The following is a 20,214-nucleotide window of genomic DNA, read 5'->3' on the forward strand; positions in this document are numbered from 1 at the left end:
ATGTTTATATGTTGGCATGATAAGTTATAGTGATAGTGGTAGTAGGAGGGGAATAGTCCCCAAGTTCAGTTGTTAGGACCGAACGGAAGTTCGGACACCCCAGATATGTCTGATAGTATGTTTATGTTATGATGTATGTGATAGTAGCAGTAGGGGATGGAATAGTCCCCGAGGGTCGGTTGTTAGGACCGACGGGTAGGTCAGCACCCCAAAATGGCTTGACATGGGTAGGTGAGCACCCTAGAATTGCTTGACACGGGTAGGTCAGCACCCCAGAATGGATTGACATGGGTAGTTCGACACCCCAGAATGGTCGTACCGGGTAGGTCGGGCACCGTAGAATTGTTAGACAGTATGTATTCTTTGTGATTGTATGGTATGTGGTATGATGGGGGAACTCACTAAGATTCATGCTTACAGTTTTGAATTTTGGTTTCAAGTACTTCGTGTTTAAAGGAAAGGAGCCGGCTTGATCGCAGCGCATCACACTATGTTTTCCGCACATGAGGTCTTTGGGATTACTCTCTGATATGGTTTTATGATAATATGTTTTGATTTCTGACACTTTGGTTTGAGACGAGATATTATTATGAATGTTTTTACACTAATGGTTTTATGTAATAACTTATTTAAAAATGAAATTTTTATCCTTGAAAATTAGGATGTTACAGTTGGTATCAAAGCCTTGGTTTGAGGGATTCGAACATACTCTCAGATGTGTCTGAACTCAAACTAAGGGCTTGGTATGAAAATTTTCAAATTTAAAACCATTTTATAAAGTGTGTTTGAAAAGAATCTGAAAAAAGAAAAGAACTTTGAGAAGAACAAAGTGTGTGATGCATGAAATCAGCTGAGCTCAAGTAAGTTTTCCCCAAGATACTCATACATGTTATGTTATGGTATGATATGATATGATTATGAGAATTTCATGCTAGATTAGGGCTAAGGATTTAGGAGGATGCCTTATATGCCTATTATATGTGCTTGTAGACTTGCATGCTAGTACTGATTAGTCAGTGAAAGGATAGCTTGTTTAGGTTATACCTGATTGTATAAGCCTTTGAATTGCATGTATAGACTCCTGATTAGAGGATAGAAAGGTTTGATTGGAGTATGATGGTTAGATTTTCCATTGTCCAAATGTTGCTTGCTTTGTGCTTTGTAGGACTCTTAGTAATGTGAGCTAGCTATTAAGTGAATATGTTAAGTCACATGTGGCATAGGCTGTATAATCTTAGGGTGATAAATTTAACCGTATTGTGCAGCTCTCGTTTGAGTCTAAGCGTTCTAGGGATGAGTTATTCACTAGATGGATTATCTGATCTCTGTTGCATGTGGCTATATTCATGAGGTAGCTAGTTGACATTACTAGGAATCTTTCAGCAACTGAGGACTGGGTGGTTACGGGAACCTAGGGAAGCCTAGGATATGTTTCAATGGTTTAGTACTGAGGATGATTGAGACTTTGGAGTACCATTTTGAGGAAGTGACTTGGATGATTCAGGAGGATTGCTGAGGAAAGTATGGATAGGTGTGGAAGGTAGTATTAGGCCCATACTACTGAAAGCACAGGATCCATACTCGAATTAGTGAGAGTCTTGGAGAATCTGAGAAGCTTTGGGAAGGAGTTAGTGACCCGGTTTGGAGACAGAGGATGTTCCGGTTGTTGCAGCTTAGCCATGGGCAAGCGAGCTAGTGAGCGTGACAGGGTGTCAGACCCTGAAGGATATGATTTCCAAGAAGTTACCGATGCGAGATCGATTTGGAACACCCTGGAAGGAGAGTTTCGTGCCAAGTGCATATAGTAGAGGGTCCCGGGAAGAGACCCATGACTACTGATCATCGGGTGAAAGGCCAACAGGACCAGAGTCAGTGCAACGTGTACGAGAAAGTGTACGAGGGAGTTTGTCATTCCAAGGGTTTAGGTTGCTATAGGTGTGGCAGGGTTGATCATATCAGCTGGAGGTGACTCGGATTCCTCCAGATGTTGCGGGTATGTCATCTTTTACTACTACTAGATGGATGTTGGGAGTACATATCTCTTTGGAATTGTGATTGAGTTTGGATAAGTCAGACCTTGGGTCGGTTTTCCTGCTAGTGGTTCGGTTATCAAGGGTCATATATGCCATCCTACATGCCAAAAGGTCCTTGATGAATCCACATAGGGATGCATCTTGCGGAGTGGGTTCTGCATGTACCATTATCATTCCGGATCTTCGCCAGGATCTATGTGGGGTATTATTTAGAGGATATTCGATCAGGGTTAGAGCGATAGTTCTCCAGTGAAGTCAGCGTGCAGTGGTTCTATCATGGTTAATGTATGGTTGACGATCGTCTATGGATGAACTTTGGAGTTCAACGCACTATCGTTGCTAGGGAAGGACTGGTAGCATGAAGATAGTGGAGTCAGTTGCGAGTGTTACACGCATGGGTGTTCTGTCATTAGATGTTCAATAGAATTGCATTTCTCACATGGGTTGTGTTCGGTCAGAGTTCAATAGCGCTGCTAGATTGAGAGTGGGAACGAGGATTCGTCAGCTAGAGTGAAGATGAAGGTCTTCAATTAACAGCATGTGAGATGGATTGATGTATGAGATTGGATCAGATTTCAAGAGTACTCGTCAAGATTTCCAAGGATGGGAGATCTCAAGGTTTAATCGGTTTAAATGCTAGCATTGGCAGGCACGGGTTGTCATTAGTGGGATATTAGAAAGCGAGAAGGATTAGGAATCCTTCAATTATCATATACCGTGAAGACCTAGTTGAATCTAAGTGGGGGAGAGAGTATTTATATAGTTCTCCGAATGTGAGTTCTGGTTGCCTGGGGTGCAATCTCTTGGGCACCTTGTCAACAAGAAGGGTATTCTAGTTGATCCGGCCAAGATAGAGGTCGTGATGCAGTGGGAAATTCCGAGGTCTCCATCTGAGATTCGGATTTTCCTGGGTCTAGAAAGTTATTACCGGAGACTTATACGGGACTTCTCCAAGATTGTGGTTCCTTTGACCCAACTGACCAAGAAGTCAGTGGCCTTTCGTTGGGGTCCTGAGCAGCAGGCAGCCTTCGAGACTCTTAGACAGTAGTCGCGCAAGGCACCGATTCTCAACCTGCCAGAGGTTGTAGATGATTTTGTCGTTTACTATGACGCTTTAATCACAGGCATGGGTACGGTACTGATATAGTGGGGTCATGTGATAGGCGATTTCAGGAACCAGGTTAGAGTTCCAGTTAGGATTCAAGTTCAGTTGTGTGTTTGGTCGAGTGCGTGTTCGACTGGTATGGAAAGTGTTGTAAGACTGCGGGGGTAGCCGTAGCATTCACTAACAATTAGATAGTTTGGAAAGTGTTGTAAGACTACGGGGGTAGCCATAGCATTCACTAGGAGTCAGATAGTTTAGAAGTGTTGTCAGACTACGGGGGTAGCCGTAGTATTCACTAGCAGTCAGATAGTTTGGAAAGTATTGTAAGACTACGGGGGTAGCTGTAGTATTCACTAGCAGTCAGATAGTTTGGAAAGTGTTGTAAGACTACGAGGATAGTCGTAGCATTCACTAGTGCTCAGTTAGCATGGGAAGTGTTGTAAGACTGTGGGGGTAGTCGTAGCATTCACTAGCAGTCAGAGAGTGATAGAGTGTCGTGAGACTGTGGGTGTAGCCGTAGCATTCACTAGGTTGGTAGATGACATGAACGTGTTGTTAGAATGCAGAAAGAATAATAGTACCCACCAGGTCGGGTGTAGCGGTGAGGATATGGAAATCCACTTATTGGATTTCGGATTTACCCAAATGGATTAGATCTGGTTAAGCCAGTAATGTGACTATAGGGACGTCACTATAGTTATGAGATCAGAGAAGCAATGGACTGCTTCAGGACGTGTGAGATAAAGCTACCATTGGTCAGGTAGCAATCACTTTTAGCCTTGGATTTGATGATGACAGGATTCGACGTATGGACTCGATCAGTTAGATCAGGAGGTTGTTAGACCCACAGTGGCATGATAACTAGTCGCAAGTAGTTCCAGAGAAGGATTTCGTTCAGAAGAAGTGTGAGGCGACTAAGTTGGGGTCCTTTGGCTCTGTAATCGGTCCGGAACCCGATATTTCAGATGATTGGCGAGCGAATTGAGACCCAGGAGGTCTCGGTAGCTTGTGGGATGTAGCCATGTGGCAACATACTGCTTCAGGCAGTTCAGTGTCCGGACAGTTTCAACGTCTGGGCAGTATTAGTATTTGTGTTTGGGGTTGCAAGTTCAGGCGGAATAACAGATTGTTTGGGGTATGCCAAGTCACTCGTAGCAGAATTAGTTGAGCTTTGGTCGAGTCTAAATGTTATTGAAGGGTAATTGGGTCTGTGACCCTGTTTTATAGTGGGAACCGCGAGTGATCAGAAGTTGAGTAGTCAGTTGAGGGATAAACATACTAGATTCAACGATAATGATTCAGTATGAGTGGTCTGTTAGGGATTCAGATCATCTCGAGAAAACAGACTTCAGACGAAGTAGACGAGATTTGGTTGCGAGGAATTTGTTCACCTGCGGATTTTAAGGCTTCACGAAGATTCGTTACAACTACCATGGGAAGGCTAAGGGGTGCCCAGGATGGTGACCATGTTACTTGAGGGGTTTGGCACATAAGCAATGGTAAGGAATGATTTCGAGGACGAAATAGAATTTAAGTGGGGGAGAGTTGTAACACCTCGTTATAAAATAAATAAATAAATGTTTAGAAGCCCTAAAATCAAGAACAAATGAGCAAGGCATTAGCTCGAGGAGTTAAAAGTTATAATTATGGAAGTTGGGAGATGAATTGTAATTCACGGATTAGTTTGTAAAGAGTGTTGGAAGTTGAGAGTGCTTTGGTAATTCTGGATTGAATTTTAAATAAAATCATGAAGGAAGGGGTTAAAGTCTAAGTATTGGATTCAATTTGAGAATAAATTATGGAGGAGGGGCTGTTTAGTAATTTTGGGGTTTACTATGAAAAGAATTTTTGAAGTCGGGGTATAAAGGGTAATTATTGGATTAGATTGGAAAAGATCCCAAGGGGAGGGACCAGAATTGTAATTATGGGAAAGATGTATATGGATCGGGTATATAACTCCTTTAGTCATCAAACCCTAACCCTAATATGAGAGACGGTCGTCACCCACCCTTATGCCTCCCTCTAGCCGCCATTCACCTCATTTTTCATCTCCGACCCAGTGCTGCCATCTCCCTTCCACTGTCAACGATCAGTCTAGTGGCGAAGAGAAGATCCATGCATCGACGTCGTATTATTCGGGAGGAGCGGGAGAGTGTGGATCGTGGAGGTCGTGATTGTTGCCGGCGTCGCGTCAGTCGGTGACGGAGGAGCATTTCATCTCCGTCGCACCTGCTTCACTCCACTCTTTCTTCTCCCTTAGTTCGTTGAGGTTCCATAGTCCCTCCATGCCTCCTTCTTCTTACCCTGCCTATTGTCGCTGCTTTATCTCATCACCACCAGCCGCCATGGGTGGTGGCTATGAGTTTGGGTGGATGTGTGATGTTGCTTCGAGATTCGTGTGACTATTGGCTTGCTGTCACCGAGATCGAGCTCCTGACACTACAAGAATAGAGAGCTATGCAGATGACTCCTATCCAGACGACACATGTCGTCGGTAAAAGTCGACCTATATAGACGACATGTCGTCAGTACAGGGTTTTCAAACGTTGACTATCTGCCTTTGACCACAAGAGCTATACAGACGACAAGTTGTCTGTATAAACTCGGCGGGAAACGTGAATTGTTGGCGGTATATCGAAAATCTTTACGGACGAAATGTCTTCTGGAAAAGGATTTAAAAAATAATTTCGATTTATTTTAATTCCTTGTAGCAGGAATTCAAAAAGCCACCGTTTTTGTCATCCTATACCGACGTCATGTCGTCGGTATAGGGTGATTTAAGATTAATTTCAATTTATTAATTATCCTTGTTGCAGAAACTGGAAAACGATGTCGTTTCTTATGCTATAGAGGCGACATGTCGTCTGGAAAGGTGGGACCGATCCGCGTGAAATCTTTTTTTTATTTTCTTTTATTTATAAATCACGTGAAGCAAAATGACGACGTATTTGGGTACCTATATAGACGCAGGGCGTTCCAGCACCCGAGTTCATCGGTCACCATAAAGGTAAGTGTTTTGGTCCTTCATTGCTTCTTAATTTGTAATAGATTGGTGCTCGATTTGTAATAATTTGGAGCCCTAAATCAGAGCCCCATTTCTCTATTGGCCAGCAAGAAGGTTCAACTGCTCCATAGAAAAGGATTTCCGGTGATTGACCAATCTCTAATACCAATTTTGAGGTTAGTTTGTTGAGTTCTTTTCCTATTTATGCTACCACAGTGACGATTTTTTTTCAATAAACAATGATATGTATATGCATTTGTTTATGCACCATAATGTTGCATAAATCTTACATGTCTAAATGTTAAATATGTGAAAACAGGGTATAATGTGACATTTTGCTTTTTCGCTTTTTAAGTGCATACAATGTTATATATTGGCCACATTTTGCTTTCCATGTGCATATAATGTTATATATTTTACTTATTTACAAGTAAAAGTGATGATAGAAGGCTATAAGATCTTTACAATTTGAGTTTATGTGCAACTTTATAGAACTAGCAAACAAACTTCATGTATACATTATGTTAAGTTAGAAACATTACCTTAAAAAGTATTATCTTGAGTTATTTGATGTAATTAGATGGTATTGTTTGTATTGTAAAGTGTTTAATATGGTTTCAAAGTGTTTAATTTTCTTAGTGACTTAATGTTGGTCATTATGGCTTTAGCTTAATTAGGTTATTAATAGCAACATACTTTTAGTAATTTTAAAATAATTATGAAGTAAAGGTGAATTTATTCAAATCAAATTAAATTAGTTTTAAAATCAAATTAATATTAATATTAATATTAAATTAAATATAAAATCAAATTAATATGATTTTCTTATTAAAACATGTTGAATCGTTGATTTTTAGTTTAAGTTTCTTCTTCATAACCATGGTGAATACTCTATCCAATCAATCTGATTTTTACTTCTCGAGTATATATTTTTTTTATGTACTTGTGAATACTCTATCCATTCTCGGGTATATATTTATTTATCTAGCACAAATACAATCTAACTTTCAATAACTATATATATAATATAATTTTTAAAAGTGAAACAGCGATGACGATCGATAAGAGTTGTATTATAGAGAACCGAATGTCTTCAAAATACTTGGAAGGTCTTAAAAACTTTATGAAGATTGCTCAGAAACATGTCAACTCTATAGGCAAAGTGCGTTGCCCGTGTGAAACGTTTGTGAATTCGTATCGACATGTTTTGCCTACGGTTTATGCCCACTTACATGCAATTAGGTTTCTAGAAACATATACTACATGGATTTATCACGGTGAGAAACATGTCGGTTCTTCGGATTTAAGCTACAATTCGACTCCAAGAACAAACACACCCACAAGTAATGAGATGTTTGATGTAATTGATGATGTTATGGCGGAAGAAAACACTAATGAAGAAAATATAGATGAGGAGGGACGAGGTATAGACCTGGAATTTGATGATTTGTTTGAGGAGCTCAATACCAAGTTATACCCTGAATGTAGCGATATGTCCGCCTTAAAATTTTTGGCAAAGTTGTTTCATACTAAAGTGATCAATAGATGGACAAATAGTTCGTTTGATCAACTTGTAGAGTTACTAAGAGCTGCTTTCCCGAAGAGCAAGATTCCAGCTTCACACTATGAAGCTAAAAAGAAGTTGAGAAAGATAGGGTTAGGATATCAATCGATCCACGCTTGCAAAAATGATTGTGCTATGTTTTGGAAGGAGAACGGTTCCATGCAGAATTGCCCGATTTGTAAGCAGAGTAGATGGGTGGACACAACTACAAAGGGGAAAAAAGTACCACCAAAAGTGTTGCGATACTTTCCTTTGACTCCAAGATTTCTACGAATGTATAGCTCCAGATTCACAGCTAAAGATATGAGTTGGCATAATACTTGTGACAACCGTCAAATTCTGGTCAATGCAAAGTCAAATAAAGTCAACAAGTCAAACCGGTCAACTCAACTAACCCTTGTGTGCTAGGGCTTACGTTATGTATTTACTAAACAACTTGCTAGAATGAGAGATCAAAAATCAAAAAGTATGTACATCTAGATCTCCTTAACCTAAAACTATGGTAAGTGACGAGCCAAACCGATAAAACAATGTTGCATACTCATCGAGAGTGTGTAAGATCCTTAAACAAAGCTTAACAGGGTTTACGGACCTTGCATCGCGAAGCCGGACACTCAAAAAGGTCACAAATGAAACCTCTCTCAATCGTTTTCACTCTATCTCTCTCTATTTAGAAATCTCTCCTAAATCTCTCCAAGAATGTGAAATCTCTCCCAAATATCTCTTTGTATGTGAAATCTCTCCAAGAATGTCAAATCTCTCCCAAATCTCTCCAAGAATATGAAATCTCTCCCAAATATCTCTTTGTATGAGAAATCTCTCCAAGAATGTCAAATCTCTCCAAGAATGAGAAATCTCTCCAAGAATGTGAAATCTCTCCCAAATCTCTCCAAGAATGAGAAATCTCTCCAAGAATGTGAAATCTCTCCCAAATCTCTCTCAAAAGTTTTTGTAACTTTTTGAAGTCATTCGGGTCATTCCGACCCTTAAACGGGTCAAAAACGGACAAAAAGGGCTTAAGGACCCGAAACCCCTCTTAAGGACCCGAAACCCCTCTTAGGGCCGAAAGTCCTCTTAGGGACCGAACCCTTCTGAACCGAACCCGAAGGCTGCTGAACCGAACCCGAAGGGTCCTCTCGGGCCCGAACCTCGCACAAGACCCGAACCCAAAGCCTCGGTCTGTTTCGCTCCATGATGCCTTCGGTCTAGTTCGCTTCTGACTGCTTCGGACCGAGCCTACTCTTCTCGCTGTACCGCTTCGCTTCGCCTCGCACCCAGCCTCAGGAGGACCGAACCTCCGACCCCTTTCCGAGAAGCCTCGCTGGAAGTTCTTTTCTTCCCGGTTTTCGACTACGACTTCATTTTAGCTTCGTTTTTAATTGTTTTAATACCGGATTTTCACCCAAAACTTTATTTTAACATATAAGGACCCATAATTATTAAATTATCACGTTTTTAAGGACAAAACCTTATCCAAAAAGAGTTGGTGATGTACAAGAGGTGGAGTGTTGACTTTCCTTTATTCTATGACACAAGCAACCACCATACCCACTCCATGACTAACCCACACTCCACCCCACCATACCTTGTCACTTCCTAGTCCTTTATACCTCACTCACATGCCATCCCCATGTTTTTGAGAGCTGGACACTCAACCTCTCTCCTCATTTCTTTCACTTGCTCTCATTTCACCAAAAATCAAACACAACTTTTCTCTCAAACTTTTTCTCTCTATTTCAAGACTCTAAGGCTGATTTTCAAGCTTTATTCCTATCTTGGTAAGTATAATTCACCCTCCTTGTGATTATTACACCTCATTCTACTCAAATCATTGATTTTTTACACAAACATCATCACATTCTTGTTAGATCTTCGAACCGTCAAGTGATTCTTCAAGTGTTCTTGAGTTGAACACTTCTTCTCTCCATCATCCATCTTCTGAAATCACTCAAGGTGAGTTCATACCCCTACATTTTCATGTTTTCTCAAATTTTTAGGGGGGGGGATACAAGTTAAAACACCAAGAACATAACTAAACTTTTCTAATAGCCTTCATCAGAAAAGTTCAACTCCATTCACGGACTATTTTGGACAACTTAAACATTTTAGTTTTCAAAACTGTTTTAGGTCCAAGTATTTCCACTTCTTAGCTTTACAATGACTACTTGCACATCTCCACACGATTTTTCTACAATTTATGGTGATTTTTACAAAACAGTCTATCCTTTCAAACACAAATCCGGACCAGTCTGTGAATATGAGCATTTTAATACAAGTTAAAGGCTTCCAAAAATCATGATAAAAATTATGAGTAAACTAGACACATTTTAGGAACTCTCAGAATTTACGAATCTAGTTTTCTACTTCGTATGATTTTTCTATGATTTTTCTAAAATAGTGCAGAAAGGTTAAGAGTTAGTTAACAACTTATAACTTTCAAAACACTTTGTAATATGTTGAGCAAAGTGTTAAATCTTTGATGACTTCATATATTACATGTATTTTCTTGTATTGGCATAATTATATAATAGAAAATACTTACTGAATTTATAAGAACCCCCCATCATAACCATTAGTACAAAACAAAGCAAGGTAAACATAGCTATATTGTACTATACATTTGACTTACAAAGAAAGGGTTCTTATACACCACAAATAAACATACTAAACTATAATAAGTATAGTTAGGTTGCATATACATTTCAAACATTTTGATAAACTATAATAGGTATAGTTTATGATCATTTACATTACAAAAAGGTTTTCATACGAATGGGGTACATTCCAAAGTACCGGGTTTTCATATAAAGGGGGTACATTCCAAAGTACCGGGTTTTCATATGAATGGGGTACATTCCAAAGTACTGGGTTTTCATACGAATGGGGTACATTCCAAAGTACCAGGTTTTCATATAAATGGGGTACATTCCAAAGTATCGGGTTTTCATATGAGTGGGGTACATTCCAAAGTACCACGTTCTCACAAAATAGTTATTATGATATTAAAACTATATTTCATCTAGAATTGTTAGACTTCAACTATAATCGTTGAGCGTATATGCTTGAGTCGTATAAGAATTTAGTTTCGATTGGCTTAGAATTGGTGGTCCCGCCTCATCTCCTGTACCTTGTTTGGTTGTGGACCTAGGGCAGACCCACTATATTCAACGTTTTATCTAACTTAAATCTTATAGAACTTATATACGCTAGACGATTATAGGAGAAAGCTACGGGTCATTCTAGGGTTCATTAGCACATCATATAGGAATATTATGTTCACACTTAACTAAGAAAATATTGGATTTTCTGGAAATCAAACTCTATCGATTTTACAAGGAAAACGGTTTCTACTTCAAACAAAACTCTTATGAACTCACCAACTTAATTGTTGACACTTTTTCAAAACTACTTGTATTCTCAGGAAATCAGTGAAACAGGAAAACGTCAGCGCTTTGAGGATGGGACGTTAAACCATGAACAATTTATTTTTGTCATCATAATGTAATTGATTTTGAAACATGTAAACATATACTTTGATGTAACTTTTTCAATTATATTTATGATGGTTGTATTTACTTTGAGCACTATTATACACGTTGTTGTGATATTGTACATGAAGTCCTCCACCCCCGGACATTTCCGCCATCCTTGGTTTGGGGGTGTGACAATACTGGACGCTCAATATATGGTATGATGTATCATCCTGTTGATGGGAAGTCATGGAAAGATTTTGATCATAGATATTCAGAGTTTGCTAAAGAACCTAGAAATGTTCGTCTAGGTTTGGCTGCTGATGGCTTTAATCCATTCGGCAACTTTAATAGTACTTATAGTACTTGACCGGTTATATTAACTACATACAATACACCACCATGGATATGTATGAAAGAGTCTTCTTTCATGCTAACTTTGCTGATTCATGGTCCTAAATCACCCTCAAAGGACATTGATGTTTTCTTGAGGCCTTTGGTGGATAAGTTGAAAATGTTGTAGGCTGAAGGAGTCCAAATGAGAGATGCGTCAACCAACACCGTATTCAACATGCATGCAATGTTGTTATGGACTATCAATGATTTTCCAGCGCGTGGAAGTTTGGCTGGATGGAGCGTTCAAGGTTATTTAGCATGCCCTACTTGTAACGCAGACACATCTTCCATTCATGTCACCAACAAGATGTCTTATGTTGGTCATAGACGATTCTTGCATATGAACCATAAGTGGAGGCAAAGTTTATTGTTTAATGGTCAACCTGAGAGAAGGCTACATCCAAGACGATTTAGCAATACAGCTATATTAAAGCAATTGGCTTGTCTCCCCGATCGTATTCCAGGGAAACATCCTGAGCACGGGGGTGCAACAAGAAAGCGCAATGATGAAACAAGAAAAAAAAAGAGTTGAATTGGACGAAACGTAGTATCTTTTTTAAGCTTGAGTATTGGTATTCCCTCTAGCTAAAACACAATATAGATTTTATGCATGTGGAGAATAATGTGGATGAGAGTTTTGTAACTACTGCATTGATGAATGAAAAAACCAAAAACAAAAAAGAGGCAAGAGAAGACTTGAAAAATATGGGCATTCGGCCAAATCAGTGGCCAAAAGAGAAAGTCAACAAGAGGAAGAAAGTCAATAATAATAAGGAAGACAACAAGAAGAAAATAATACTACCACATGCTGATTACTCTTTTAAACCAATTGATCGACAACGATTCTGTCAATTCATTAAAAGAGTGAGGCTACCTGATGGTTTTGGATCGAACTTTAATGAGAAGGTGAATGATACCGCATCAAATTTGGTTGGGCTAAAGTCTCACGATCATCACATCCTCATGCAACGATTATTGCCTATAGGGGTTCAAGCATTTCTCCCAGAAAATGCTTCAACAACAATCATTGACTTGTGTAAATTCTTCAAAAAAATTTGTGCACGGTCATTAGATGTTAACGACATGAGAAATGCCAGAAAAGAAGTGGTGAAGATTTTATCCAATCTTGAGTTGATATATCCTCAAGCATTTTTTGACATCATGATTTATCTTATTCTTCATTTACCTGAAGAAGCCATTCTTGGAGGGCCTGTATACATGAGATGGATGTATCCTTTTGAAACATACATGAAAAAACTTAAAAATTATGTCAGAAACAAAGCCAAGCCAGAAGGCTCAATAGCAAAGGGTTATGTTGCAGACGAAGCTTTAACATTCTACTCAATGTATCTTGAGGGTATGCAAACCAAATTCAATCGTGTTGATAGAAATGAGGATCTTGGCCTTCCAAAAAGGAAATTTACTGTGTTCTCATCAGAATGTCGACCAATGTCCACTAAGAAGCTCGCTGAACATTGTAAAGATGCCAAAAAATCATTGCATTGGTTTGCATTAAACAACTGTGATGAGGATGAGCTGAAAGGCTACATATCGTAAGTTTTGTGATCTATTAACTACTTTTTCGTTAGTGTTACCATATCTTCAAAATATTCTAATTGTTTTGTCTCATATCCAGCGGATTCAAATCAGAATTGCCTGAAAGTGATTTGAAAACAGAATTTCCTCCATGGTTCAAAAGAAAGGTAAATACCTTATATTCTAATATATAATATAAAACTAATTTATATTATTAATTAAATGTACAATATTATATTTCCTTATAGATTTATCGTCTCGAAAGAGAATCACCTTCGGACTGTACTAACGAATTAAAGGCATTAGCACATGGTCCGTTAGATGAAACTTCTTACATTGACGACATAGTAAATGGTGTTCGATTTGTTGTACATAGTCGTGATATCCAACGTACTACTCAAAATAATGGCATTCTTACATTAGGAGTAGACGGTACATCATTTACGGTCAATTGGAGGACATCATAGAGTTGCAATATGTACATGGTTATTCAGTTGTACTCTTTCGTGGTAAATGGTTCAATGCGTCATTAGATAATGGATGTTTAATTAGTAAAAAGAATATGGTTGTTATCGATACCAGTCATGAATGGTATGTCGGTAAAACATTGTATGACGATCAACAATACATCTTAGCCACTCAATCTAAACAAGTGTTTTATCTCCAAGATCCTACTTGAAACAATAATTGGAGAGTTGTGGAAGATGTTCATCATCGAAAACTTTGGGATCATCCAAGTATCGGTGTTAATGAGATAGATGTGGTGAATGACACTCGATCTTCTTTTTTTGGATGAGGGTTGTAGGAAGCAGTGCAAAGAAGGTAAAGAAAGCAGGTCCAAACTTCAAATTACGAGTGCTCATAGAAGTAGAACATATGCAGGCAGACGATGTGAGGAGGTAATTAAATTAATTTGTATTTTATAAATTTTTTATTAACACTTATATAAATATATTAATTGTTTTTGGCTTATTATAGAGAGAAATAGGAGAAGACCCGCAACATATCGACGGTTGGAGACATATGCGACTTAAAGAAAGTCGAGGTTGGTGTACACCACAAGCAGAAGTACTTTGGGTAAGTAATAAAAAAAGTTAATAAGTTGTTTGATAAATATGTTATTATTATTTTAGTTAGTTTAAGGTATAATATTATTATTTTAGTGTATAAATTTAGTTATTTTTTTAATTAATGTACTTTTATTGTTTTCTTTATCTTAGGAAAACATTCAACGAAAGAAGATGGTGATGCAATCACAACTCGGGGAGAACGAAAAGTTAAACGAAGAACAATGACTCGCTCGTGCCCTCGGTGAGAGACGTGGGCATATTCACGAAATTGGAAGGAAACCAAGCATCAACAATAATTTATTTCCAAATGAACATACCAAACATTCCAAAGCTTCCACATCCCAATCTTCAGATAATCCCAAAGTTGATGTATTATCCCAACAAATTCAATTGATGCAGAAACAAATGCTACAAATGAACCAAATGTTTAATAACACTTTCACATCTTTCATTCTAAACTTTCAACCACAACCAATGCCACGATTCCAGTTTAATCCCAATATGGTTCCACAAAATAACCCCGAAACATCAAATGAACTCGCGGATGATGATGATGATGATTTTGATGATGGTGGTGATGAAGAGGAGGAGGAGGAGGAGGAGAACTAGAATGGTAATGACAACAATGTTTGTTAAAAACATGCTTTTTTTATTATTTTGTTTGATGATGTTGATTATGGTGGTGATGATGAGGAGGAGGAAAACTAGAATGGTAATGACAACATTGTTTGTTAAAAACTTGTCTTTTTTTATTATTTTGTTATGTAGTAGAATTTGAATGGTATGTTATGTTTATTAAGTGCTTTTGGATTTTAATGATATGTTATCTTATGTTTATATTATTCTGCAAATATCCCTTTTGGATTTGTTTTAAACGGTATATATATAACAAAACTTGTGGAAGATATTAAAAAAATGGCTATAGAGACAACATGTCGTCGGTGTATCTTTCCAACTGTAAAAATTGTTTTCACTTTTACAAACGAGAAGTCGTCTCTATAGCTCACACATATCCAAACAACAAGTCGTCTCTATAGTGTTACACTTTTACCGACGACAAGTTGTCTCTATAGGGTGCGAATAAAACTTTTTCTAATTTCCTCGAAAATCAATCTCAACGACCCTTTGCAGACGACATGTCGTTTGGACTGACTATGCTATACCGACGACACTTGTACCGACGACATTTTCGACTTTTACCGACGGACATATACCGACGACTTTTTACAGACGACATGTCATCGGTATAGGCTTTAGCGACGACAAGTCGTCTGGACAGAGCTCAAAATTGTCGTCTGCATAGTGTACGATCCTTGTAGTGTGAAGACCACCCTTCATGTGTGCTACTGCCTAACGCCGTCAAGACCGCCGCTGCCACCTCTCTATGGTGTTGTCGTCGCCAACTGCCACCAGCAGGGTGGCTGGACTCATTTGCAAAAAAAAAAGTATGGGTGTATGTTTGTGTGTAAATGCTACTACCAGTTTCGATGGGGTTGGAAGTGTGTTTGTGTAGCCGGAGAGTCCACCACCACCACCGTGAGGTGGTGGCTGCCGCCACTCACCACCACCGACAACCATGGTGGTTATGTGTGTGTATGTTTAGCTTAGTTATTAGGTGTGTTACTTTGGTATTTTCATTGTAATTGTAACAAAAAAATTGAATAATGAAAAGAAATTGAAAACCACCACCTTAGGGTGGTGGCCGCCGCCTCCTGCTGCCACCGGCCTCCGTGTCGGGTGGCGGTGTGCTTATCTTGTAAGTTTGATTCATTTGGGGTGCTTGAAACCCTAATGGGCCCAGTGAAGCCTAATGGGCTAAGTGAAAACCCTAATAGGCTTAATGATATTCTAGTGGGCGTAATAGGCCCAATAAAGCCCTAATTGCCCAAAAAGCCCAATAAATTGATAAATGGGCTAGTATTTGGGTTGGAAACCCTAATTAGGGTTTGGAAAACCCTAATGCAATGAAACCCTAATTTGGGGAATTAATTGGGACACACAAGAGTTATTTGATAACTAGAAATATTAAGTAGTAATCAATGGCAAAAATTAATCTAAGCAATATTGGACTTAATGGATTAAGTCTTTAGTGGATTAAGCCCTTAATGGGTTAAGTAGGAAACTTAACCCTAATCATCATTTTATGAGAAACTCTAATTTCACTTGGGTTTATTGTTGGGCCTTTCTATTGGCCTTGATGGTTGGGTTATTAATGGGCCATCCAAAGTCAAGCAATTGGACTAGAATAATTTAATGGGCCTAGGGTAACGCCCATGTAAGGGGCTTGGGCCCAAATTGGAAAATTGGGCCATAGAATATGCCATAGTTTAGGCCATAATGATTATATGATGTTGGGCCTCAGAATAAGACCATGTATAGGCTTGGGCCTAATTTGGAAAATTGGGCCATATGTTGGGCCTTGATTCCTAGTTGGACTTTGGGCCTATGGATTGGGCCTTGGGCTTGAATAAAGCCAACCTTGGGGTAATGTAGTAATTATCCATGTATGTAGTTATGGATATGTGTTGTGACCCAATTATTAATTGGGTGTTATTTTGGTGTTGACAGTTCGGGAATCTGTCATCGAGCAGCTGGGGTTGTGTCTGCGGGACTTTAGCAGTGTAGGATTGTGTCTACGAGACTTCAGCAGTGTGAGGTGAGTTACCTTCTAGTAGCGGTGGGTCTACAGCCACAATGTCAGCCCACCAGTAGGAGTTGTATGTTAGAGGATTGTCATTGTGATATCAACTAGGTTTGCTAGTACATGATATGTTATATGATGGGATGATATGTTATATGTGATAGTAGTAAAGTTCGGTTGTTAGGACCGAAGGGTAGGTCAGGTACCCTAGATATGTATGACAGTATGTGACGATATGTTTATATGTTGGCATGATAGGTTATATGTGATAGTGGTAGTAGGAGGGGAATAGTCCCCCAAGTTCGGTTGTTAGGACCGAAGGGTAGTTCGAACACCACAAATATGTCTGATAGTATGTTTTTGTTATGATATATGTGATAGTAGCAGTAGGGGTGGAATAGTCCCCGAGGGTCGGTTGTTAGGACTGACGAGTAGGTCAGCACCCCAGAATGGCTTGACATAGGTAGGTCGGCACCATAGAATGGTCGTACCGGGTAGGTCGGGCACCCCAGAATTGTCCGACAGTATGTATGCTTTGTGATTGTATGGTATGTGGTATGATGCGGAAACTCACTAAGCTTCGTGCTTACGGTTTTCAGTTTTGGTTTCAAGTACTTCGTGTTTAAAGGAAAGGAGTCAGCTTGATCGCAGCGCATCACACTAAGTTTTCCGCACATGAGATCTCTGGGATTACACTCTAATATGGTTTTATGATAATATGTTTTGATTACTAACATTTTGGTTTGACACGGGATATTATTATGAATGTTTTTATACTGGTGGTTTTATGTAATAACTTATTTAAAAATGAAATTTTTGGTCTTGAAAATTAGGATGTTACATGTTGTCTACCTCAACCGTGTTTCTATTTTCCGACGAGGAGGATGGAGAATCAACCTCCATGTCCGAGAGAGGAACTTGGGAAGGGATCGGGAATCTATTGAGATTAATGGAAGCTTGAGGCTCATGAGACTCCGAAAAATCAATTGGGGCAACAATGACATTCCTCAATACTCTTCTTCTTTTATCCTGGGCACTATCGAAGTTCATATCTGCCCACACATGGCGAGATTAGATCCACCATTGTTGAAGCGGTCAAGGAATCAAGCTTGGAGGACTCGACATCAAATACATCCGACAAAGCCAAGTCCCCGGAGGTGACATCTTCACTAGTAGACGTAGTAATGGATGATGATGATCGGGGAAACCGAAGTGACATACATGGGAAACGTCAAGGGTCAATTGCTTGAATTGATGCGCATGGGAAATCGCAGGCGGAGATCGGAATTCTTGACAATAATGAAGGTATTATTGTTGTGGTGTATGTAGACCTAATTAATGAACTATAAATATCAATGCATGAAAACGATTGCTATGTGACAATGAAGGAAATTCTTGACACAGGATGAAAATCATTGCAAAAGTTTGGCCTACCGTAAGTTTTATGGTAACCAAGATTATAATGAATTGTATCTTCAATAAATTTTAAAATACCTTGAAACAAGATTATAATGTGGTACATACAAAATTTGTGAATTTGAACAAAACTTGAAACCGCATAAATTGCTACTAAAGCGCATAAACCATCTGCCCGCACCGTAAACACCTCTACTTTACACATCTAATATATCGGTTCTGACATAATTTATGGTTTTCATTTGAGCAAAAGTCATATATTTTTAATCCATTTACTTGTATGTTTGAGCGTAGTATTAATTAAACGTATATAGTCATTCAGTTATTAAATTAAAAACCTTTCCTGAAAACAGGAGAAAAAAAGGTGGTTATGCAAAGCATACGAAGATGTACAAAAGCTCCACGCATAGAATTTTTGTTTTTTTTGGACGGCAACTCGTATCATTATTTGACTTCAAGAGAGTGCGTCGGACCCATATAAATAGAGAAACCCTTTTACTAAATAATTGCACATACCATATATAGTGGAAGATCCAAATTAATGGTGGAGATCATATAGATTACAAAGACGAATAGATATATACCACATGGTTGCTCAAACACTAATTTGATACAAAGGTGTCGAAATAAAATCCCACATGGTGGCTCAAATCCTATTCAAATATCCTCTCTTTTTTCTTAAAATACACAAAGTGCGACCCTATTCTAATCACCCCTCTCTCTCTCTCTCTCTCTCTCTCTCTCTCTCTCTCTCTCTATATATATATATATATATATATATATATATATATATATATATATATATATATATATATATATATATATATATATATATATATATATATATATATATATATATATAAGCGTTGGTCTTTCATTGAATTCTCATCTAAACAAACCTTGATCATTATTCACAAACAACTTAACATGTCAACACTGTCTACTGAGCACTTTGAGAATGAAACGAGGCATTTTAATTGAAGAAAACTTCTACTTCACACTTATTCATACCAACAACCAGCGGCTGCTGTGATAGGTCCATCACAGTCAAGCCCATATACACAACGTAGCAACTTTGATACGAATGTGGTGATGGTGCTGTCGGTGGTGCTATGCGCTCTGATTTGCTCACTAGCATTGAACTCCATCATCAGGTGTATATTAAGATGCACGGGATTATCTAGTTCAGAAAGTAGCGGTAGCCAGGAAAGTACTTTAGTTAAAGCCAACACTGGAATCAAGAAGAAAGCATTAAAGATTTTCCCAACAGTCAGCTATTGGGAAGGACTGAAGCTACCAGGATTGGACAAAGAATGTGTGATATGCTTGGGTGATTTTTCAACAGGAGAGCGAGTAAAAATACTGCCCAAGTGCAACCACGGATTTCATGTGCGTTGCATCGATAAATGGCTGAGTTCACATTCATCTTGTCCAACTTGCAGGCACTCCTTAATTGAAACATGTCAAAACTCAAAAGATAGTCAGAGGTGGGAACTGTAGCATCATTATATCTTCGCGAAGGTCCAAGAAATATTACTACTCTTACCATATTACCTCTACCACATGAAGGTCTTGTAACAAATTATGAGACTTAACTAGCTTCTTCATAAAATGAACAAATCAAATGTAATTACTGTAATACTCATACGTAGATAGGTAGGAATTTTTTCCATTGAGTAATTTAAATTATTATCGACACCAAAAGTTCTTTCCCGACAATAAGTTACAAACTTTGCAATTGTATTACAAGTCTTTTTTTTCTAAAGTATATATCATCAAATTAAATTCGTTAAAAGTTTACTGTAATGTATATTCTTTTATACTTATAAGTTTGTTAATACTTATATATAAATAAAAGGGTACTTTTAATAAATAATATAATCTGAGTATCGTAATTCATTCTTTATAAACAATACACAAATTTGGATGATGGCGTGATGTCTTTTTAGAGGTGCACAAACCATAGTGGTTTTTGTAAG

At 38.4% G+C, this 20,214-nt stretch overlaps 1 protein-coding gene and 1 pseudogene across 1 annotated transcript; both read left to right on the plus strand.

The window, feature by feature from the left end:
* The first annotated feature begins 7,193 nt into the window (after positions 1-7,193).
* On the plus strand, positions 7,194-12,104 carry LOC145099401 (uncharacterized). The gene is made up of 2 exons (XM_079036983.1): positions 7,194-8,048; positions 11,700-12,104. The coding sequence occupies exons 1-2, from the start codon at positions 7,194-7,196 to the stop codon at positions 12,102-12,104; spliced, it is 1,260 nt and encodes a 419-aa protein (XP_078893109.1).
* A 7,002-nt stretch (positions 12,105-19,106) lies between these two features.
* Positions 19,107-19,957, plus strand: LOC145100635 (RING-H2 finger protein ATL78 pseudogene; annotated as a pseudogene).
* The last annotated feature ends 257 nt before the right edge of the window (positions 19,958-20,214 follow it).

This window comes from Lactuca serriola, chromosome 4 (genome assembly GCF_051521515.1).
Source record: "Lactuca serriola cultivar US96UC23 chromosome 4, Lser_US96UC23_V15, whole genome shotgun sequence".
Lineage (NCBI taxonomy): Eukaryota > Viridiplantae > Streptophyta > Magnoliopsida > Asterales > Asteraceae > Lactuca > Lactuca serriola.